At 42.3% G+C, this 24,295-nt stretch overlaps 1 protein-coding gene across 13 annotated transcripts in view; it reads right to left on the bottom strand.

Annotated features, from left to right (window-relative positions):
* The window catches only part of cfap54 (cilia and flagella associated protein 54), a 482,407-nt gene that overhangs the window by 392,630 nt on the left and 65,482 nt on the right, over positions 1-24,295 (bottom strand). For all 13 annotated transcript variants that reach the window (XM_072241335.1, XM_072241340.1, XM_072241339.1 and 10 more), the window contains one exon: positions 12,610-12,696. In XM_072241335.1, coding sequence (XP_072097436.1) covers positions 12,610-12,696 — 87 coding nt within the window. The remainder of the gene's footprint in view (positions 1-12,609; positions 12,697-24,295) is intronic.

Raw genomic sequence — 24,295 nt, 5'->3', positions numbered from 1 at the left:
AAAGCTGTACTGAGAGGGAAAATTATTTCCATTACTACTCACATGAAAAAATTCAATGCACAATAATTAGCAGACTTTCAAGGAAAATTATAACAACTTCAAGTTGTAGATAGCAACAAAATTAGTTCTAATTTAAAACAGGAAAATAAGTGCAAAGTGAAATTGATGATATATACATATTGGAAACTCAAAGAAACTTTCTTTACCTGAGACAAAAGAATTATGAAGTAGGAAGAAAATCTGCTACATTATTAGCATACAAGTTACGTAAACAACAAGCAGACAATACAATTCATAAAATAAAGAATCCAAAAACAAAGCTTGTGGAGAATACAATAAGGAAAATTCAAGAGAGTTTTGAAACATATTATCGAGAGCTGTACTCTCAACCCCGGGCCTCCAATGAGCCCTATATAGACACTTTCCTGAATTCTTTAGATCTACCCAAGCTCACAGATTTACAAAATTAATGCCTATTAGAAACAGTAACTGCCAAAGAACTGAACGCAGCCATCTCTAGATTAAAGGCCGAAAAGTCTCCAGGCTCTGATGGGTTTACCTCAGAGTGGTACAAATTGCTGAAGTCACAGTTAGCTCCATTATTACTTAACACCTTCAATTTGATCTTACAGAGAGGAGAAAATCCACCTTCCTGGAGAGAGGAGATTATCTCAGTTATTCCTAAAGAGGGTAAAGATAAACTAGAATGTGGTGATTACCGGCCAATCAGTGTCCTTAATTTGGACTACAAATTATTTACATCTATATTAGCTCATAGACTGGAAAAGCTTCTACCAGGCCTCATCCACTTAGACCAGACTGAATTCATTCAGCAAAGACAAACTCAGGACAACATAAGGAGAACTTTACACATACACAGGTTATTAAGAATGGGACAGAGACAATGGTAATGGGATTAGACACTGAGAAAGCTTTTGATTCAGTTAGTTGGGTATTCCTATAGAGTGTTAGGAAGATTCGGCTTTCAAGAAAAGTTTATTAAAGTAATCCAGACTTTATATAACAGCCCTACAGCTGAATTAAGATAAATGGGGACCTCTCTGACTCTTCTATTTTAGAGAGAGGAACTAGACAGGGATGCCCAATTTCTCCTCTCCTTTTTGCACTATACATTCAACCTCTTGCCCAACTAATAAGACAGAGCGAAATTGTAAAAGGTATCAAGGTGGCAAGGATTGAACGGAAGGTGGCGCTATTCACAGATGACATTTTAGTCTATTTGAGTGAACCAGAAAAATCATTTATAGAATTGTTTACACTGTTGGATGAGTTCGGGAAAATATCAGGTTATAAAATTAATGTAAAGAAAACGCAGGTTTTGTCCTTAAGTTATACAGCATCCAAAAAACTGCAGGATACATATGACCTTAAGTGGGAAGCTAAATCATTAAAATATTTAGGAATAACCCTACCAAGAGATCTTTCAACATTGTCACAGGTAAATTATGGGCCATTAACTTCAGAGATAAAAGCAGATATACAAAGGTGGAATCTTATCCCCTTTTTAAGTTTAAATTCAAGGATAAATACCATAAAAATGAATATTCTCCCTCGGATACTCTACCTTTTCCGGACTTTACCTGTAGAGGTGGACGATAATCAATTCAGGGGATGGGACAAATGGATTTCCTGCTTTATCTAGCAAGGAAAAAACCTAGAATCCAATTTAGCACCTTACAGTTAGGAAAGGAAGGAGGAGGTATGGCACTTCCTTGTTTGAGAAATTATTTTTATGCTTCACAGATAATCCCTCTGCTATATTGGTGCAATAGGGAATATAAGGCTAGATGGAAGGAAATAGAATTTGGATTGATTGACAGTTTTCCTCTACAGGCCTCAATAGCGGACAAAGGATTGATGGCCCAATTGGAAAAGATTAAAAACAGCTGGATAAATCTCACATTAAAAGTATGGCAGAAGGTGGCTAATTCATGTGGAATCAATAACATGTTAAAATTTTTCAGATGGTGTGCTTATGATACCGAATTTCTTCCCAGCAGAGGAGATAAAAGATTTGAACTCTGGATAAAGAAAGGACTTACAACCCACCTCTTATTCACATATAAAAGTGTATTACGAAGTTTTCAATCCCTGCAGGACAAACATAGCCTAGAACACAATGACTTTTTTAGGTACCTTCAAGTAAGACATGTTAACCAGAGTTGTAGATAAACAGACTTATCAACAGTAGAACTAGAATTTTTCAAGATTCTCAATTCGGCTTGCAGTTCAATACCAAGTAAATCAATTTCTCAATTATATAATGCCCTCTCTCATGCCAAAAATGAAAACACATTGTATATTAAAGCAACACACATAAAAGTTGCTGGTGAACGCAGCAGGCCAGGCAGCATCTCTAGGAAGAGGTACAGTCGACATTTCAGGCTGAGACCCTTCGTCAGGACTAACTGAAGGAAGACTGAGTAAGGGATTTGAAAGTTGGAGGGGGAGGGAGAGATCCAAAATGATAGGAGAAGACAGGAGGGGGAGGGATGGAGCCAAGAGCTGGACAGGTGATTGGCAAAAGGGATATGAGAGGATCATGGAACAGGAGGCCTAAGGAGAAAGAAAAGGGGGGAGGAACCCAGGGGATGGGCAAGGGGTATATTCAGAGGGACAGAGGGAGAAAAAGGAGAGTGAGAGAAAGAATGTGTGTATAAAAATAAGTAACAGATGGGGTACGAGGGGGAGGTGGGGCATTAGCGGATGTTAGAGAAGTCGACGTTCATGCCATCAGGTTGGAGGCTACCCAGACGGAATATAAGGTGTTGTTCCTCCAACCTGAGTGTGGCTTCATCTTTACAGTAGAGGAGGCCGTGGATAGACATGTCAGAATGAGAATGGGATGTGGAAATAAAATATGTGGCCACTGGGAGATCCTGCTTTCTCTGGCGGACAGAGCGTAGGTGTTCAGCAAAGCGGTCTCCCAGTCTGCGTCGGGTCTCGCCAATATATAAAAGGCCACATCGGGAGCACCGGACGCAGTATATTAAAGAGAAGTGGGGTTGGTACTTTCAGAGGAGGCCTGGGGGAAAATATGAAGCTTCCAGTGGTCTAAACTCTTTGATTTGGAGAGAACATTGTTGGAAAAATATTATAAGATACCTCAAGACCCCATACCAGAAAAATATAAAGACACAAACGTGGCGCGTTGGAGAAAGTGTGGCTCCAAGGAGGCAAATCATTTCCATATTTTTTGGGATTGCCCTAAATTAAGTTTATATTGGGAAGGTATTCACAGAACATTAGTTAAGGTATTTAAGACTCAGATACCTCTGAACTTTGAGACTCTCTACTTGGGACATGTATTGTTTTTGGAACAGAAGAAAGATATAAAGCTGCTGCAGGCCCTTTTAGCGGCAAGTAAGAAATCAATCACTAGAAAGTGGTTAAATCCAACATCACCTACATTAGAATATTGGCATGAAATCATTTTGGAAATATTTAAAATGGAAAAGATGACCTACTCTCTGAGAATTCAAAAGGAAAAATTTTATCAAATTTGGAATAAATGGATTGAATTTTTAACCCCAGAGCAAGCAGACTTTACATGACTCTCCTAATGGTTTATACTGTTTGTCTCACCAATATAGTAATAGTGTTAACGTAAGCACCCTTGGCTCGAATATTTACTGTTTTTTTTAGAATATGTGGAATTAACACAAGTAAAGAAAAGATCTGGGGAAATTTTGGAGCAGAAAGAAATGGACCAGAGGAGATACATGGAAATTAGTATTCAACCACTATTATTAATATTTTTATAACAACTATTATTATTTAGTTTAATAGAGTGGAATTACAATTGCACATAAACATCTATTTGAGTGCCTAATTATTTTCTATATTATCTCAATGTGCCCTTGTGAATGTACAAATTAATACAGATTTACTGACATAAAAAATGGAAAAGGTTATATATGTAAAAAAAAGTTTGTGTATTACTTGTGAATACCTTATCCAAATAAAAATAAAATTTTAAAAAGAAGAAAAAAAGAAACATAGAAACATAGAAAACCTACAGCACAATACAGGCCCTTCCACCCACAAAGCTGTGCTGAACATGTCCTTACCTTGGAAATTACCTAGGGTTACCCATAGCCCTCTATTTTCCTAAGCTCCATGTACCTATCCAGAACTCTCTTAAAAGACCCTATCATATCTGACTCCACCACCATCGCTGGCAGCCCATTCCTCGCACTCACCACTCTCTGTATAAAAAAACTTACCCCTGACAGCTCCTCTGTACCTACTTCCAAGCACCTTAAAACTGTGCCCTCTCATGCTAGCCATTTCAGCCCTGAGAAAATAGCCTCTGACTATCAATGCCTCTCATCATCTTGTACACCTCTATCAGATTACCTCTCATTTTCCGTCGCATCATGGAGGAAAGCCCAAGTTCACTCAACCTATTCTCATAAGCCTTATGACACAGGCATGCTCCCCAATCCAGGCAACATCTTTGTAAATCTCCTCTGCATCCTTTCTATGGTTTCCACATCCTTCCTGTAGTGAGGTGACCAGAACTGAGCACAGTACTCCAAGTGGGGTTGGACCAGAGACCTATAGAGCTGAAACATTACCTCTCAGTTCTTAAATTCAATTCCACGATCGATGAAAGCCAATGCACCGTATGCCTTCTTAATCGCACAGTCAACCTGCGCAGCAGCTTTGAGAGTCCAATGGACTCAGACCCCAAGATCCCTCTGATCCTCCACACTGCCAAGAGTCTTACCATTAATACTATATTCTGCCATCATATTTGACCTACCAAAATGAACCACCTCACACTTATCCAGATTGAACTCCATCTGCCACTTCTCACCCCAGTTCTGCATTCTATCAGTATCTTGCTGTAACCTCTGACAGCCCTCCACACTATCCAGACAACACCCCCAACCTTTGCGTCATCAGCAAATTTACTAACCCATCTCTCCACTTCCTCATCAAGGTCATTTATAAAAATCACAAAGAGTAGGGATCCCAGAACAGATCCCTGAGGCATACCACTGGTCACCGGCCTCCATGCAGAATATGATCCATCTACAACCACTCTTTGCCTTCTGTGGGCAAGGCAGTTCTGGATCCACAAAGCAATTTCCCCTTGAATCCCATGCCACCTTACACTCTCAATAAGCCTTGCATGGAGTACCTTATCAAATGCCTTGCTGAAATCCATATACACTACACCTATTGCTCTACCTTCATCAATGTGTTTAGTCACATCCTCAAAAAATTCAATCAGGCTTGTAAGGTATGACCTGCCTTTAACAAAGCCATGCTGACTATTCCTAATCATATTATGCCTCTCCAAATGTTCATAAATCCTGCCTCTCAGGATCTTCTCCATCAACTTACCAACCACTGAAGTAAGACTCACTGGTCTATAATTTCCTGGGCTATCTCTATGCCCTTTCTTTAATAAGGGAACAACATCTGCAACCCTCCAATCCTCCAGAACCTCTCCCATCCCCATTGATGATGCAAAGATCATTGCCAGAGGCTCAGCAATCTCCTACTTCACCTCCCACAGTAGCCTGGGGTACATCTCGTCTGGTCCCGGTGACTTATCCAACTTGATGCTTTCCAAAAGATCCAGCACATCCTCTTTCTTAATATCTACACGCTCAAGCTTTTCAGCCCACTGTAAGTCATCCTTACAATCGCCAAGATCATTTTCCATAGTGAATACTGAAGCAAAGTATTCATTAAGTACCTCTGCTATCTCCTCTGGTTCCGTACTCACTTTTCCACTGTCTCACTTGATTGGTCCTATTCTCTCACATCTTATCCTCTTGCTCTTTACATACTTGTAGAATGCCTTGGGGTTTTCCTTAATCCTGTTCGCTAAGGCCTTCTCATGGCCCCTTCTGGCTCTGCTAATTTCATTCTTGAGCTCCTTCCTGCTAGCCTTATAATCTTCTAGATCTCTATCATTACCTAGTTTCTTGAACCTTTTGCAAGCTCTTCTTTTCTTCTTGACTAGATTTACAACAGCCTTGTACACCACGGTTCCTGTACCCTACTATCCTTTCCATGTCTCATTAGAATGTACCTACGCAGAACTCTACGCAAATATCCCTTGAACATTTGCCACATTTCTTCCGTACATTTCCCTGAGAACATCTGTTTCCAATTTATGCTTCCAAGTTCCTGCCTGATAGCCTCATATTTCCCCTTACTCCAATTAAACTTTTCCCTAACTTGTCTGTTCCTATCCTTCTCCAATGCTATCGTAAAGGAGATAGAATTGTGATCACTATCTCCAAAATGCTCTTCCACTGAGAGATCTGACACCTGACTAGGTTCATTTCCCAATACCAGATCAAGTACAGCCTCTCCTTCTTGTAGGCTTATCTGCATATTGTGTCAAGAAACCTTCCTGAACACACCTAACAAACTCTGCCCCATCTAAACCCCTTGCTCTAGGGACATACCAATTGATATTTGGGAAATTAAAACCTTCCACCACAACAATCCTGTTATTGTTAGACCTTTCCAGAATCTGTCTCCCTATCTGCTCCTCGATGCCCTTATTACTATTGGGTGGTCTATATATAAATAAAACACCTATTAGAGTTATTGACCTCTTCCTGTTCCTAACTTCCACACACAGACAATCCCTCCATAACTTCCTCCTTTTCTGCAGCCATGACACTATCTCTGATCAACAGTGTCACGCCCTACCTCTTTTGCCTCCCTCCCTGTCCTTTCTGAAACATCTAAAGCCCAACACTTGAAGTAATCATTCCTGCCCCTGAGCCATCCAGTCTCTGTAATGGCCACAACATCATAGCTCCAAGTACAGATCCACGCTCTAAGTTCATCTGCTTTGTTCATAATACTCCTTGCATTAAAATAGACACATCTTACACCATCAGTCTCAGCACGTCCCTTCTCTGTCACCTGCCTATCCTCTCTCTCGCACTGTCTCCAAGCTTTCTCTATTTGTGAGTACAAATGAAATCCATATTCAACACTGAAAAATGGTTAAAATTAAATCTATAGTCAACACTGAGTACTGGGATAAGGGAAATATTAAAAAGAGGTATTTTGGGGTGTACAGCATGGTAGGTTAATGTCAGATAATTAGGACTTGGATGGTGAGAGGAAGGCAAGACCGAACAGGACCTAATCATGGGATAAAGCAATAACCATCAAAAGCAAGCTTAGTAATCAGGACAGCAAAGGATACAGGAAAAGGAGGGGAAATATTCAGTTAAACTGTATTTATTTCAATGCATGAGGTTTAACAGGTAAATTGGACAAATTCAGAGCATGGCCTTTTTGATGAGGAAGTGTTGCCTTTTTGATAAGGGAGGATTCAATATCTGCTTAGGGATGATATTCTTAGGGCCATATGAGGCTGGTGTCCTCTGCTTATCTCCACCCATATGTCCAGTCAGGCCCTATGAGGCTAGTGGCCTCGGCTTATCTCCATTTACATGGCCAGTCAGGCCATATGAGGCTAGTATCCCCTACTTATCGCCGTCTATATGTCCAGTTAGGCTATATGAGGCTAGCGTCCTCTGCTTATCTCCATTTATATGTACAGTCAGGCCATATGAAACAGAAGGGGAGGGCCACCCTAATGGGGCTGTTTTATAGACCCCCCCCCCCAGAAGTCAGCAGGAACTTGAGGAGCAGGTGTGTAGAGAACTTGTTCATAGATCGAAGAGTAACAGAGTTGTATTAGCGGAGATTTTAATACTGGCCCACAGAGTATTAAGGGCCTGGATGGTGTGGTATTTGTGAAATGCATCCAGGACAGTTCCCTGAGCCAATGTATAGAGGGGCCTACTTGGGAGATTGTCAACTTAGGGAATAAGGTTGGGTAAATAACTGAAGTGGAAGTCAGGAAGCACCTTGGCTCTAGTGATCGTAACTCTATTAGTTTGAAGATAGTGATGGAAAAGGATAGGACAGGTGCACAGGTTAGGGACCTAAACTGGAGCATGGCTAATTTCGGGGTAATTGGGAAGGATCTATTAGAGATTGACTGAAAGAGCTCATTTGAAGGGAAAGGAATGAATGGAAAGTGGGAGGCTTTTAAGAGTGTGATCAAAGGATCCCTGAGCAGCATGTTCCTGTTACGATGGCAAGTTTAGGGCACCCTGGTTGATGAGAGATATTGATGCTCACGTCAATAAAAATAATAAAAAAACATGCATTGGGCTTAGGAAGTCGGGGATGAGTGAGCCTCTTGATGACTGTAAAAAGTCTAAGTCATTGGTAAGGCCAGAAATAAAGTATTGGGTAGAGTTCCAGTCACACTATTATAGGAAAGATGTGGTTAAACTGGGAAAAATGCAGAAAATATTTATCAGCATGTTGCTAGGACTAGAAAACCTAAGTTAGAAGAAGTTGGCCAAGCTAGGTCTTTATTCCTTCGAACACAGGAAAATGGGAACAACCTAGAGGCATAAATAAGGAATTTTTTATCCCTGGGTCAGGGAATCTAAAGCAAAGGTGAAGGGTACAGCTTTAAAAAGGACCTGGGAGGCAACTATCCCGCAGAGGGTGGTGGGTATATACAGTAAGAAATCAGAGAAAGTGGGAGTCACGTTAGAACATAGAACATAGAATAGTACAGCACAGTTCAGGCCCTTCGGCCCACAATGTTGTGCCGATCCTCAATCCCTGCCTCCCATATAAGCCCCCACCTTAAATTCCTCCATACACCTGTCTAGTAGTCTCTTAAACTTCACTAGTGTATCTGCCTCCACAACTGACTCAGGCAGTGCATTCCACGCACCAACCACTCTGAGTGGAAAAACTAATATCCCCCTTGAACTTCCCACACCTTACCTTAAAGCCATGTCATCTTATATTGAGCAGTGGTGCCCTGGGGAAGAGGCGCTGGCTATCCACTCTATCTATTCCTCTTATTATCTAGCACACCTCTATCATGTCTCCTTCTCTCCAAAGAGTACAGCCCTAGCCCCCTTAATCTCTGATCACAATGCATACTCTTTAAACCAGGCAGCATCCTGGTAAATCTCCTCTGTACCCTTTCCAATGCTTCCACATCCTTCCTATAGTGAGGCGACCAGAACCGGACACAGTACTCCAAGTGTGGCCTAACCAGAGTTTTATAGAGCTGCATCATTACATTGCGACTCTTAAACTCTATCCCTCGACTTATGAAAGCTAACGCACCATAAGCTTTCCTAACTACCCTATCCACCTGTCAGGCAACTTTCAGGGATCTGAAAGATCCAGATCCCTCTGCTCCTCCACACTACCAAGTATCCTGCCATTTACTTTGTACTCTGCCTTGGAGTTTGACCTTCCAAAGTGTACCACCTCACACTTCTCCGGGTTGAACTCCATCTGCCACTTCTCAGCCCATTTCTGCATCCTATCAATGTCTCTCTGCAATCTTTGACAATCCTCTACACTATCTACAACACCACCAACCTTTGTGTCATCTGCAAACTTGCCAACCCACCCTTCTACCCCCACATCCAGGTCGTTAATAAAAATCACGAGAAGTAGAGGTCCCAGAGCAGATCCTTGTGGGACACCACTAGTCACAATCCTCCAATCTGAATGTACTCCCTCCACCACCACCCTCTGCCTTCTGCAGGCAGGCCAATTCTGAATACACCTGGCCAAACTTCCCTGGATCCTATGTCTTCTGACTTTCTGAATAAGCCTACCGTGTGGAACCTTGTCAAATGCCTTACTAAAATCCATGTAGATCACATCCACTGCACTACCCTCATGTATATGCCTGGTCATCTCCTCAAAGAACTCTAACAGGCTTGTTAGACATGACCTATCCTTCACAAAGCCATGTTGACTGTCCCTGATCAGACCATGATTCTCTAAATGCCCAGAGATCCGATCTCTAAGAATCTTTTCCAACAGCTTTCCCACCACAGACGTAAGGCTCGCTGGTCTATAATTACACGGACTATCCCTACTACCTTTTTTGAACAAGGGGACAACATTTGCCTCCCTCCAATCCTCCGGTACCATTCCCGTGACAACGAGGACATAAAGATCCTAGCCAGAGGCTCAGCAATCTCTTCCCTCGCCACGTAGAGCTGCATCTGGAATATTCGGTCAGGCCCCGGGGACTTATCTGTCCTAATGTATTTTAACAACTCCAACACCTCCTCTCTCTTAATATCAACATGCTCCAGAACATCAACCTCACTCATATTGTCCTCACCATCAAGTTCCCTCTCAGTGGTGAATACCGAAGAGAAGTATTCATTGAGGACCTCACTCACTTCCACAGCCTCCAGGCACATCTTCCCACCTTTATCTCTAATCAGTCCTACCTTCACTCCTGTCATCCTTCTTTTCTTCACATAATTGAAGAATGCCTTGGGGTTTTTCTTTACCCAACTCACCAAGGCCTTCTCATGCCCCCTTCTTGCTCTTCTCAGCCCCTTCTTAAGCTCCTTTCTTGCTTCCCTATATTCCTCAATAGACCCATCTGATCCTTGCTTCCTAAACCTCATGTATGCTGCCTTCTTCCACCTGACTAGATTTTCCACCTCACTTGTCACCCATGGTTCCTTCACCCTACCATTCTTTATCTTCCTCACCGGGACAAATTTATCCCTAACATCCCGCAAGAGATCTCTAAACATCGACCACATGTCCATAGTACATTTCCCTGCAAAAAATCATCCCAATTCACACGCGCAAGTTCTAGCCTTATAGCCTCATAATTTGCCTTTCCCCAATTAAAAATTTTCCTGTCCTCTCTGATTCTATCCTTTTCCATGATAATGCTAAAGCCCAGGGAGAAGTGGTCACTGTCCCCCAGATGCTCACCCACTGAGAGATCTGTGACCTGACCTGCTTCATTACCTAGTACTAGATCTAGTATGGCATTCCCCCTAGTCGGCCTGCCCACATACTGTGACAGGAATCCATCCTGGACACACTTAACAAACTCTGCCCCATCAAAACCCTTGGAACTAATCAGGTGCCAATCAATATTAGGGAAGTTAAAGTCACTCATGATAACAACCCTGTTATTTTTGCACCTTTCCAAAATCTGCCTCCCAATCTGTTCCTCTATATCTCTGCTGCTACCAGGGGGCCTACAAAATACCCCTAATAGAGTAACTGCTCCCTTCCTGTTCCTGACTTCCATCCACACTGACTCAAAAGAGGATCCTGCTACATTACCCACCCTTTCTGTAGCTGTAATAGTATCCCTGACCAGTAATGCCACCCCTCCTCCCTTTTTTCTGCCCTCTCTATCCCTTTTAAAGCACTGAAATCCAGGAATATTGAGAATCCATTCCTGCCCTGGTGCCAGCCAAGTCTCTGTAATGGCCACTACATCATAATTCCATGTATGCATCCAAGCTCTCAGTTCATCACCCTTGTTCCTGATGCTTCTTGCATTGAGGTACACACACTTCAGCCCTTCTACCTGACAGTCTTTACACCATTTAATCTGCTTCTCTTTCCTCAAAACCTCTCTATATGTTAGATCTGGCTTTACTCCATGCATTTCTTTCACTGCTGTATCACTCTGGGTCCCATCCCCTTTGTAAATTAGTTTAAACCCTCCTGAATCATGCTAGCAAACCTACCTGCAAGGATATTGCTCCCCCTTGAGTTCAGGTGCAATCCATCTAATCTGTACAGGTCCCACCTTCCCCAGAAGAGATCCCAATGATCCAAAAATCTAAAACCCTGCTCCCTGCACCAACTCCTCAGCCACGTATTCAACTGCCTTCTCCTCCAATTCTTGCCATCACTGTCACGTAGCACTGGCAGCAATCCTGAGAACGCCACCCTTGAGGTCCTGTTCTTCAGCCTTCTGCCTAGTTCCCGAAGCTCACACCTCAGGACCTCATCCCTCTTGCTGCCTATGTCATTGGTCCCTACATGTATCACGACTTCTGGTTGCTTTCCCTCTCGTACCAGGATGTCGTGCACCCGGTCACAGACATCCCGGACCCTGGCACCCGGGAGGCAACAAACCATGTGGGAGTCCTTCTCACTTCCACAAAATCTCCTGTCTGCTCCCCGACTATAGAGTCCCCAATGACGACAGCTCTGCTCTTCTCCGTCCCACCCTTCTGCACCACTGGGTCAGACTCAGTGCCGGAGGCCCTGCCATCATGGCTCACACCTGGTCGGTCGTCCCTGCCAACGGTATCTAGGACGGTAAACTTATTATTCAGGGGAATGGCTACAGGGGTGCTCTGCACTACCTGTCTGCTCACCTTTGCTTTTCCCCCTCTGACTGTCACCTGCTTCCGACAGCCTAGGTGTGACTACCTCCCTGTAGCTCTCATCTATGACTGCCTCATTCTCCCTTATGAGTTGAAGGTCATCCAGCTGCTGCTCCAGATTCCTTACATGGTCTTCCGGATCGCCCAGCCATATGCACTTCTGGCAGATGTTAGTACAATTGGAGAAACACTTGGACAGGCACATGGAAAGACGTGAGCTGAACACAGCGAACTGGGATTAGCTGGGTGGTCGGTGTTGACTCGTTGGGTTGCAGAGGCTGTAACCATGCTGCATAGCTCTGTGAATCTGAGAGTCTTTCTCTCCCCAAATTCTTTGTCATACAGAGAAGGATAACAAATTCAGAATGTGCCTCACCATTAGCTGCAAGCTCCATGAGGGAACTTGTACGCTTTACTCCACCAACTGGATCACTGGAATTGAGATGAGTATTACCACCACCACCTAAAACAAAGCATATTTCAGGATATTTATCATCATTACAGTAGTTGTATATATAACACACTTGAGCATTCATTATATATTCATTCCCAATACAATCAGGCCTTAAAAATCAGAGGGAACTTGCAGCTTTTTCAACTGGTGTTATCAGTGCAGTTTGCAAACCTCACGCTATGGTCCATACATGCATTTTAAAACTTACTAAGTAAACCAGTTCTCAATAAATTAATTCTGGCAGTTAAACAACTGATGCTGCGCTGACATCAAGGCTGTAATTCTTTGGGAAGACTGATATACAATCGTTAATTTCTCCTAATTTGAAATATACAGACTTGAGATTACTGTGACAGCTTGAATTGTGCTGGCCAAAGTTGATTCTTTGCAGACAAAGGATTTAATACTATTGTCCATTACAATTGTTACCAAAAATTTCACATAGAATTTCTTGCTTTGTTCAACAGAAAGTATAAATTTAATCTAGAAAAATACAACAAAATAAAATGTTTTCCTGTGGATAACTCTTAAGAAAATGATATTGGCATTTGAATTTGAATTGTTTTATTATTATCACATGCACCGAGATATGGTGAGAAAAACTTGACTTGCATACTGTTCAAATCATTAGTACATCGAGATAGAACAAGGTAAAAAAATAACAAAATGCAGAATAAAGTGTAACAGCAACAGAGAAAGTGTAGTGCAGGTAAACAATAAAGTGCAAGATCATAACAAAGAAGCTTGTGAGGTCAACAGTCCATCTTATAGTACTTGGAAACCATTTAATAATCTTAAAACAGTGGAGATGACACTGTCCTTATTAAAAATGGAGACTCTATTTTGTAAACATAGCTATCTACAATTTTTTTTCCTTTCATCATTACCCAACCTGCAACGTCTTGAAGCTCCCCACAATAACCACAGGTAGGCTGCTGAAAGACTGGTCCTTTCAGAGGCATGTGCAGAAAACTGATAATGACCACTTGACTTGGGAGGTCGAACTTCCAATTGCTGCATTCTTTCAAGAAAGTGATTATCATTGGGAGGAGGAGAAGATGGCGGCGTGACACAGCACGTGATGAATATCTGTAATCTATCAAGAAGGAGGCCGTGCACAATTCTGATTTGATGGAGGCAGACATGAGAGCACGGAGGAACATCTGGTGAAACTTCTGAAATGCCTGCTTCGCTGCCGCTGCTACTGTGTGATCCAGAATCTCCGGAGGGGCAGGCCCCGAATCCTCAGCTTTGCCTGTTGCTTGGCGGCCGGGAATGGGGGTCGAAGCGCTCGGCAGAGATGGTGCTTGGTGTTGGAGGGCTGGCCGGAGGCTCGAAGTTTTCGGATGGACTCAGAGTCGGACTGTGGTTGGGTGCTTCCAGGATGCTGCATCGGCAAGTTTGCAGTGCTGGAAGCTCATGGCAGGGCGAGTTTTCTTCCTTCTACCGTCTGAGTGAGATGATGAGCTATCGGGACTTTGAGACTTTTTTTTACCGTGCCCATGGTCTGCTCTTAACAAATTATGGTATTGCTTTGCACTGTTGTAACTATACGTTATAATTATGTGGTTTTGTCAGTTTTAGTCTTGGTCTGTCTTGTGTTTCTGTGGTATCATACCGGGGGAACATTGTATCATTTTTTAATGCAAGCATTTCTAAATGACAATAAATGTGAGTGTCCTCATATTCTAATCTAATCTCAGAAAGCTAGCTGTTCTGTACAGCTAGCTTTGTTTGTACAGCAAGCTTTCTCCTATGTTGAAGGAGAAAGTATGGCATACTGGGAGGGAACAAGGCTTTCAAACTCTTCAGAAGATGTCTGTAACACCGATCACAATCATATATTTCTCCATCAACCATGGCAGCCACTTGCATGCAATAAATTAGTATATTAGTGGTAAGACAGTTGTCACCTCCTAATAGAAACATAAAAACATAGAAAACCTACAGCACAATAGAGGCCCTTCAGCCCACAAAGCTGTGCGAAACATGTCCCTACCTTAGAAATTACCTAGGATTACACAAAGCCCTCTATTTTTCTAAGCTCCATATACCTATCCAGGACTCTCTTAAAAGACCTATCATATCCACCTCCACCACCGTCGCTGGCAGCCATTCCATGCACTCACCACACTCTGCGTAAAAAAACTTACCCCTGACATCTGTGTACCTAGTTCCAAGCACCTTAAAACTGTGCCTTCTCGTGCTAGCCATTTCAACCCTGGGAAAAAGCCTCTGACTATCCACATGATAAATGCCTCTCATCATCTTGTACACCTCTATCAGGTCACCTCTCATCCTTCATCACTCCAAGGAGAAAAGGCTGAGTTCACTCAACCTATTCTCATAAGGGATGCTCCCCAATCCAGGCAACATCCTTGTAAATCTCCTCTATGGTTTCCATATCCTTCCTGCAGTGAGGGAACTAGAACTGAGCACAGTACTCCAAGTGGGATCTAACCAGGGTCCTATGTAGCTGCAACTTTACCTCTCGGCTCTTAAATTCAATCCCACGATTGATGAAGGCCAATGCACCGTACACCTTCTTAACCAGAGAGTCAATCTGCTCAGCAGCTTTGAGAGTCCTTTGGACTCGGACCCCAAGATCCCTCTGATCCTCCACACTGCCAAGAGTCTTACCATTAATACTATATTCTGCCATCATATTTCACCTACCAAAATGAACCTCCACACACTTATCCAGATTGAACTCCATCTGCCACTTCTCAGCCCAGTTTTGCATCCTATCAATATCCCGCTGTAACTGCTGACAGCCCTCCACACTATCCACAACACCTCCAACCTTTGTGTCATCAGCAAATTTACTAACCCATCCCTCCACTTCCTCATCCAGGTCATTTATAAAAATCACGAACAGTAGGGGTCCCAGAACATATCACTGAGGCACACCACTGGTCACAGACCCCCATGCAGAATATGACCCGTCTACAACCACTCTTTGCCTTCTGTGGGCAAGCCAATTCTGGATCCACAAAGCAATGTCCCCTTGGATCCTATGCCTACTTACTTTCTCAATAAGCCTTGCATGGGGTACCTGATCAAATGCCTTGCTGAAATCCATATAAACTACATCTACTGCTCTACCTTCATCAATGTATTTAGTCACATCCTCAAAAAATTCAATCAGGCTTGTACGGCACGACCTGCCTTTGACAAAGCCATGCTGACTATTCCTAATCATATTATGCCTGTCCAAATGTTCAAAAATCCTGCCTCTCAGGATCTTCTCCATCAACTTACCAACCACTGAAGTAAGACCCACTGGTCTAAAATTTCCTGGGCTATCTCTATGCCCTTTCTTGAATAAGGGAACAACATCCGCAACCCTCCAATCCTCCGGAACCTCTCCCGTCCACATTGATGATGCAAAGATCATCTCCAGAGGCTCAGCAATCTCCTCCCTCGCCTCCCACAGTTGCCTGGGGTACATCTCATCTGGTCTTGGTGACTTATCCCAAGGGTACCCAACCTTTTTTGCACCACGGACCGGTTTAATATTGACAATATTCCTGCGGACCGGCTGACGGGGGGTGTTCAAGTTCAACAGTGCGTGACAGGGAATGAAGAAAGGTGCAGCTGACTCATATTGTTTCATATCGCAAAATCATATCGTTTCCTCATGGCCCAGTAGCACATGCTTTGCAGTCCGGTACCGGTCTGTGGCCCGGGGCCCGGTGATCGGGGTCCACTGACTTATCCAATTTGATGCTTTCCAAAAGATCCAGCACATCCTCTTTCTTAATATCTACATGCTCAAGCTTTTCAGTCCACTATCAGTCATCCTTATAATCCCCAAGATCCTTTTCCGTAGTGAATATTGAAGCAAGGTACTCATTAAGTACCTCTGCTATGTCCTTTGGTTCCATACTCACTTTTCCACTATCTCACTTGATTGGTCCTATTCTCTCACATCTTATCCTCTTGCTCTTCACGTACTTGTAGAATGCCTTGGGGTTTTCCTTAAACCTGTCTGCCAAGGCCTTCTTATGGCTCCTTCTGGCTCTCCTAATTTCATTCTTAAGCTCCTTCCTGCTAGCCTTATAATCTCCTAGATCTCTATCATTACCTAGTTTCTTGAACCTTTCATAAGCTCTTCTTTTCTTCTTGACTAGGTTTACAACAGCCTTTCTACACCACAGTTCCTGTACCCTATCATCCTTTCCGTCTCATTAGAATGTACCTACGCAGAACTCTACGCAAATATCCCTTGAACATTTGCCACATTTCTTCCGTACATTTCCCTGAGAACATCTGTTTCCAATTTATGCTTCCAAGTTCCTGCTTGATAGCCTCATATTTCCCCTTACTCCAATTAAACGCTTTCCTAACTTATCTGTTCCTATCCCTCTCCAATGCTATGGTAAAGGAGGTAGAATTATGATCATTATCTCCAAAATGCTCTTCCACTGAGAGATCTGACACCTGACTAGGTTCATTTCCCAATACCAGATCAAGTACAGCCTCTCCTCTTGTAGGCTTATCTACATATTGTGTCAAGAAACCTTCCTGAACACCTAACAAACTCCACCCCATTTAAAACCCTCGCTCCAGGCAGATGCCAATCGATATTTGGGAAATTAAAATCTCCCACCGTAACAACCCTGTTATTATTACAACTTTACGGAATCTGTCTCCTTCTCTGCTCCTTGATGCCCCTGTTACTATTGGGTGGTCTATAAAAACATCTAGTAGTGTTATTGACTCCTTCCTGTTCCTAACTTCCACCCACAGAGACTCCGTAGGCAATCCCTCCATAACTTCCTCCTTTTCTGCAGCCGTGACATTATTTCTGATCAACAGTACCACACTCCCACCTCTTTTGCCTCCCTCCCTGTCCTTTCTGAAACATCTAAACCCTGGCACTCGAAGTAACCATTCCTGCTCCTGAGCCATCTGTAATGTTTCTGTAATGGCCACAGCATCATAGCTCCAAGTACTGATCCACGCTCTAAGCTCATCCGCTTTGTTCATAATACTCCTTGCATTAAAATAGACACATCTGAAACCACTGGTCTGAGCATGCTCCTTCTCTATCACCTGCCTATCCTCCCTCTCACATTGTCTCCAAGCTTTCTCTATTTGTAAGCCAACCACCTCTTCCTTCATCACTTCAGTTCCATTCCCAACCCCCAGCAATTCTAGTTTAAACTCCCCCAACAGCCTTTGCAAACCTCCCCACCAGGATATTGGTGCAACCTATCCTTTTTGTTCAGGTCACACCTGCCCCAAAAGAGGTCCCCATGATCCAGAAATCTGAATCCCTGCCCCCTGCTCCAATCTCTCAGCCAAGCATTTATCCTCCTCATTCTATTCCTGTACTCACTGTCACATGGCACAGGCAGTAATCCCAAGATTACTACTTTCGTGGTCCTGCTTCTCAATTTCCTTCCTAACTCCCTGTAGTCTGTTTTCAGGACCTCCTCCCTTTTCCTAACTATGTCCTACCATGACCTCTGGCTGTCCTTCCCACTTCAGGATATTGTGGACGCAATCAGAAACATCCCAGACCCTGGCACCTGGGAGGCAAACTACCATCCATGTTTCTTTCCTGTGTCCACAGAATCGCCTGTGTGACCCCCCTATCACAGCTGCCATAATAGTTGTAATGTGGTCAAGTGAGGCATCTCCCTATTTCCACTGTTCCTTGATGGCGGTTTGCTCACGCTGGAGATCAAATTGCTGCTGACTGACCAATCCTGATGGAATAAGGCTGAGACTCCATAATGGCACAAGGTCTTTAAATGGCTACCCCCTGTGTCTTCATAAGAATAGACCCTGCAATCATTAGCTGACATTCTACCAAACTTTTATAAGCAGCTGGTATAGAAATGCATGCCACCTCCAAAGTAGAAACAATACTCTCCTAGCTCCACGTAACATCCTATAAGATCCAAGCTATGGGCCACTCAAGTTTCCTGTCACCTCTTGTATTCTATTTAATAGGCTAAACTGTATGCAAAGCATTTCACTATATATTCCAACTAGCCTGAAGTGGAATGCCTCCTTCTTGTTGGCCTCATTTGATTCCTCCACGACAGTATTACTGAGTGCAGACACCCTTGAGCAAGCCAGCAGAATAGTATTCCTTCTCCTGATACATACAGTGGCGTGCAGAAGTTTGGGCACTCCTGGTCAAAATTTCTGTCACTGTGAATAGTTAAGTGAATAGAAGATGAACTGATCTCCAAAAGTCATAAAGTTAAAGATGAAACATTCTTTTCAACATTTTTAAATTAATTTTTTATGCGTTTCTACAATAGAGCTACAGAAAAAAAATCAACAAATGGAGATTTATACAGTGCAAAATAAACAAGTCTTTTCAACACTTTAAGCAAGATTAGTGTATTATTTTTGTTCTGTACAATTTTAGAGTAGGAAAAAAAGGAAAAGAGCACTATGCAAAAGTTTAAGCACCCCAAGAGATTTGAGCTCTCAGATAACTTTTACCGAGGTCTCAGACCTTAATTAGCTTGTTAGGGCTATGGCTTGTTCACAATCATTGTTAGGAAAGGCCAGGTGATGCAAATTTCAAAGCTTTATAAATACCCTGACTCCTCAAACCTTGTCCCAACAATCAGCAGCCATGGGCTCCTTTAAGCAGCTGCCTAGCACTCTGAAAATTAAAATAAATGATGCCCGCAAAGCAGGAGAAGGCTATAAGAAGATAGCAAAGCGTTTTCAGGTAGCCGTTTCCTCAGTTTGTAATGTAATTAAGAAATAGCAGTTAACAGGAATGGTGGAGGTCAAGTTGAGGTCTGGAAGACCAAGAAAACTTTCCGAGAGAACTGTTCATAGGATTGCTAGAAAGGCAAATCAAAACACTCATTTGACTGCAAAAGACCTTCAGGAAGATTTAACAGACTCTGGAGTGGTAGTGCACTGTTCTACTGTGCAGCGATACCTGCACAAATATGACCCTCATGGAAGAGTCATCAGAAGAAAACCTTCCCTGCGTCCTCACCACAAAATTCAGCGTCAGAAGTTTGCAAGTCAGGTGCATTTTGGAAACCAGTCCTGTGGACTGATGAAGTTAAAATAGAACTTTTTGGCCGCAATGAGCAAAAGTAAGTTTGGAGAAAAAAAGGTGCAGAATTTCATGAAAAGAACACTTCTCCAACTGTTAAGCAGGGGGATGGATCGATCATGCTTTGGGCTTGTGTTGCAGCCAGTGGCACGGGGAACACTTCACTGGTAGAGGGAAGAATGAATTCAATTAAATACCAGCAAATTCTGGAAGTAAACATCACAACATCTGTAAAGAAAAAAAATGCTTAAGATGAAAAGAGGATGGCTTCTACAACAGGATAATGATCCTAAATACACCTCAAAATCCACAATGGACTAACTCAAGAGGTGCAAGCTGAAGGTTTTGCCATGGCCCTCACAGTCCCCCAACCGAAACATCAGGAAAATCTGTGGATAGACCTCAAAAGAGCAGTGCATGCAAGACGGCCCAAGAATCTCACAGAACTAGAAGCCTTTTGCAAGGAAGAATGGGTGAAAATCCCCCAAGCAAGAATTGAAAGACTCTTAGCTGGCTACAGAAAGCATTTACAAGCTGTGATACTTGCCAAAGGGGGTGTTACTAAGTACTGACCATGCAGGGTACCCAAACTTTTGCTTTGGGCCTTTTTCCTTTTTTGTTATTTTGAAACTGTAAAAGATGGAAATAAAAAAAGTAATCTTGCTTAAAATATTAAAGAAATGTGTCATCTTTAACTTTATGCCTTTTGGAAATCAGGCCATCTTTTACTCGCTTAGCTAGTCACAGTAACAGAAATTTTGACCAAGGGTGCCCAAACTTTTGCATGCCACTGTGTGTCATTTGTGGTGTCAGTAGCTGAACTAATTCTCGGGAATGATATGGAGAGTTCCTCCAATACAGCAGCCAGTCCCACATTTCTCAAGAACATCGGTAGCAACACCTGCATTTATCATCCATCTTTAATTGCCGTTGAATCACTGCAGTCACTGCAATCACTGAGGTACATGTTCTCACAAAAATACCAAGGAGGAAATTCTAGGATTTGGATTTTGTTACAATGAAGGATTTGCTGATTATTTTCAAATCAGGGTGGTGTGCAATTTAGAGAACTTGAAGGATGGTGTAATTCAAGCATTCTCATAGCTGCCCTTATCCTTTTCGGTGGCAGAAGTCATGGATTGCCCAAGATAGTGGCTGAGACAAGTAGCGGCAATAAATTTTGTAGATTACACGACTATTGTAGAGGAAATTAAATTTTGGAGTGCAAGATGGATATTTTGTTCTGAATGATGTTGTTGACGCTGCATTTGTAGATAGTGGAAGGATTCAGGGTTGTCAGAAGATGAGTCACTCACCACAGTATACCCAGATTCTGTCTGTTCTAGCAGCCACAATATATACAGTATATGTCTAGTCTAGTTGAATTCCTGACTCCTAGTAAGCTTCGAAGATTGTGGAAGATTTCACAATGATCATTCCACTGAATGTTATGGAGAGCCAATTATTATTAGAGACAGCAAATGGATTTTAAAGAACAAAATATGACTTGCTGCTTATTCAGTCCAACTAAATATTATCTAGACCTTGATGCATGCAGATATGGACTGCTCTATTTGGTGAAACTCTATGAATGGAAATAAATATGTGTATTCATCAGTGATCTTAGGATGGAAGGAAGATTATTGATGAAGCATCTGAAGTTGGTTGAGGAAGTCCTGCAACACTGTGAGGAGCTCTCTCTAACAACCACAAACATCTTCCTTTGTGTAAGGTATGACGCCAATCATTTTGGCGTTTTTCCCTTGATTCCCATTGAACAGTTTTATCAGGGTTCCTTGATGCCAAATTCAATCAAGATTTGCCTATATATACACAATGGGTGCTCACTCTCACTTTCATTCACCTTGGAACCTGGCTTTCTGGCCTGTATTTGGATCAAAGCTGCATTGAATTCTTAAAGCACATAGTCTGAGCAAAACCTGTATTTGGTATTGGTGACAAACACCTGCAATTTTCCAAAAGCTGGAAATCCAGAGCAAAAATGCTGCTTGGTATTTTTTCAATGGTATTTTCCATCACTTTTTTGATGGAAAAAAGTGATGGAATGAAAGTGAACTGACTGGCCAATAATCAAGCAAGTTTATATTTGTCCAGTCTTCTTTTTTATGAACAGGATGCATATGGGTTTTTGTCCCACATTGTCAGGATTACAACAACAGCAATTGCTACTGTACAAGAAAGATCTTAGTTAGAATCTTGTTCAAAATTCAACCAGCAGAGTTGTTCTTGTTCTTTCTTGTGATTGTAAGACCCTGTTGGACATTGGTAATGTGGAATACTGTGCATTCAATTCACTATTTCCTTGGAAAGGCTCAAGGTGTTGGGGGGGGGGGGGGAGTGCGTTACCTTGATTGTTGCGTGTTGTGGCCACCAGCAAATATATATATTTTGTAACTGTATGTTCTTCTGCTATTATAATTATATGTGCCTTCAGCTGTGTGCGGCTGTTGGTACTGTGCTTTGCAACTTGGCCCCAGAGGTACGCCATTTCGTGTGGATGTATTCCTGTGTATGATCAAATGACAATAAAATTTGAACTTGAACTTGGCATCAATGCAGTCCTGGGTGATCCACGGATATGAAAATATGAGCTGTCTCCTGAGTATTCATAGCTTTACAATTTAGCATATTTCAGTGCAGGGTTTAAAAAGATTACATTGACATGCAGTACCCCATACTTCCTAGGATGCCACTCTTGAAAGTCAACTCTGCTTCCATCTCCTACAAAATGCCCCAGATAGCAATAAGTCTGGGTACAAAGGACTTCATACCCATTGTCTTTACTGTCCATAACAATATCAAATCTGTGAATTGGGGTTCATTCCTTTCCATCTCTGGTCCCTGTACCTAATGTTTTCTGCTGAATACAATTCATAGAAGTCGCATGCAATACCACATAATTCCATTGCATGAGTTGTTTCGGACATGTTACTCATCAAGGAGCAACAAAGGTAAAAGCACACTTGCACTTGGGATCACATTTAAAGATGCCATGTTTAAAAGCAGCAGTTTAAATATCCAATTCCACAGCAATTATCTTTCCGAAGGAATTCCATGGAATTTATAAGATTAAAACCCATTAGTATTAAAGGATAATGACAAAAAAAATGCTGGAATTATTCTGAAGGTGAAGCAGTAACTCATCAAAGAGAAACAAGATTAAATGTTGTTTTTAGTCTGGAACTTCACTTCTATTTCTTTTCACTAATACTGCCAGATCTGCTGAGTATCTCCAGTGTTTTCAGTCTTTGTATTAGATTTCCAGCAAATGCAATAATTTCTTTAACTGCAGTTGGACTTAACTACAATTGGTGTAGTAGTACCACCTTAGCAGTTAACAATCAAGTCTCAAAAGGAAGGTTGTGGATTCAATCCCTCATACAAACCATCCAATGAAGAATTGAAAGAGTTGTCTTTCAGATTAGATTAGATTAGATTATGAGGACACTCAGTCCTCGTTTATTGTCATTTAGAAATGCATGCATTAAAAAATGATACAATGCTCCTCCAGAATGATATCACGAGAAAAACAGGACAAACCAAGACTAAAACTGACAAAACCACATAATTATAACATATAGTTACAACAGTGCAAAGCAATACCATAATTTGATAAAGAGCAGACCATGGGCACGGTATAAAAAAGTCTCATAGTCCCGATCGACTCATCACCTAACGCAGGCGGCAGAAGGGAGAAACTCTCCCTGCCATGAACCTTCAAGCGCCGACAACTTGCCGATGCATTGGAAGCACCCGACAGCAGCCGACTCTGAGTCCGTCCGAAAACTTCGAGCCTCCAACCAGCCCCTCTGATACAGCCTCTCCGAGCACCATCCCCTGCCAAGCGCTTCGACCCCTCCCCAGCCGCCGAGCAACAAGCAAAGCCGAGGACTCAGGGCCTTCTCCTCCAGAGATTCTGGACCACACAGTAGCAGCTGCAGCAGCGAAGCAGGCATTTCAGAAGTTTCACTAGATGTCCTCCATGCTCTAACGTCTGTCTCCATCAAATCAGGATTGTGCACGGCACCCTACTTGACAAATAACAGACATCACCACCAGAGTGGCCACTGCAAGCTACGTCGCGCCGCCATCTTCTCCTCCAGATCAGAACTTAGATCTGCATTATCAAGTGTATCCCTTTATACAGTTTTAGTGCAGGACAAGGAAATTATCAAACTTCCCAAACAATATCATAGAAGAAAAAAAATAAAATTATTTGGTCTTTGACACAGAAAGAGCCCCAACTGCAGCAATGTACAAATTAGGCATCATTTTCTCTCATATTACAACAGCAACTATTTTTCAAAAATACTTCACTTCCTCTAATCCACATCAGGATCTGTTAAGAATGATGTACAAGATTTAATACAATCACAAGTTATTCTCTTTTCCATTCAAATCCAAGCTTTTTAAACATTAACAAACAATAATCAATTGTTATTTTTTTAAAACAATAATTGCTCACCAACAAATCTCCAGACAGGATAAAATCTTAGCAAAACTTGATTCTGTCCCCACTAAATCCACTGCCCAACATTTCCC

This window comes from Mobula birostris, chromosome 23, assembly GCF_030028105.1.
Source record: "Mobula birostris isolate sMobBir1 chromosome 23, sMobBir1.hap1, whole genome shotgun sequence".
NCBI classification, from domain to species: domain Eukaryota; kingdom Metazoa; phylum Chordata; class Chondrichthyes; order Myliobatiformes; family Myliobatidae; genus Mobula; species Mobula birostris.
Note: the sequence above shows the minus strand (reverse complement) of the source record. Positions and strands in the feature narration are given on the sequence as shown.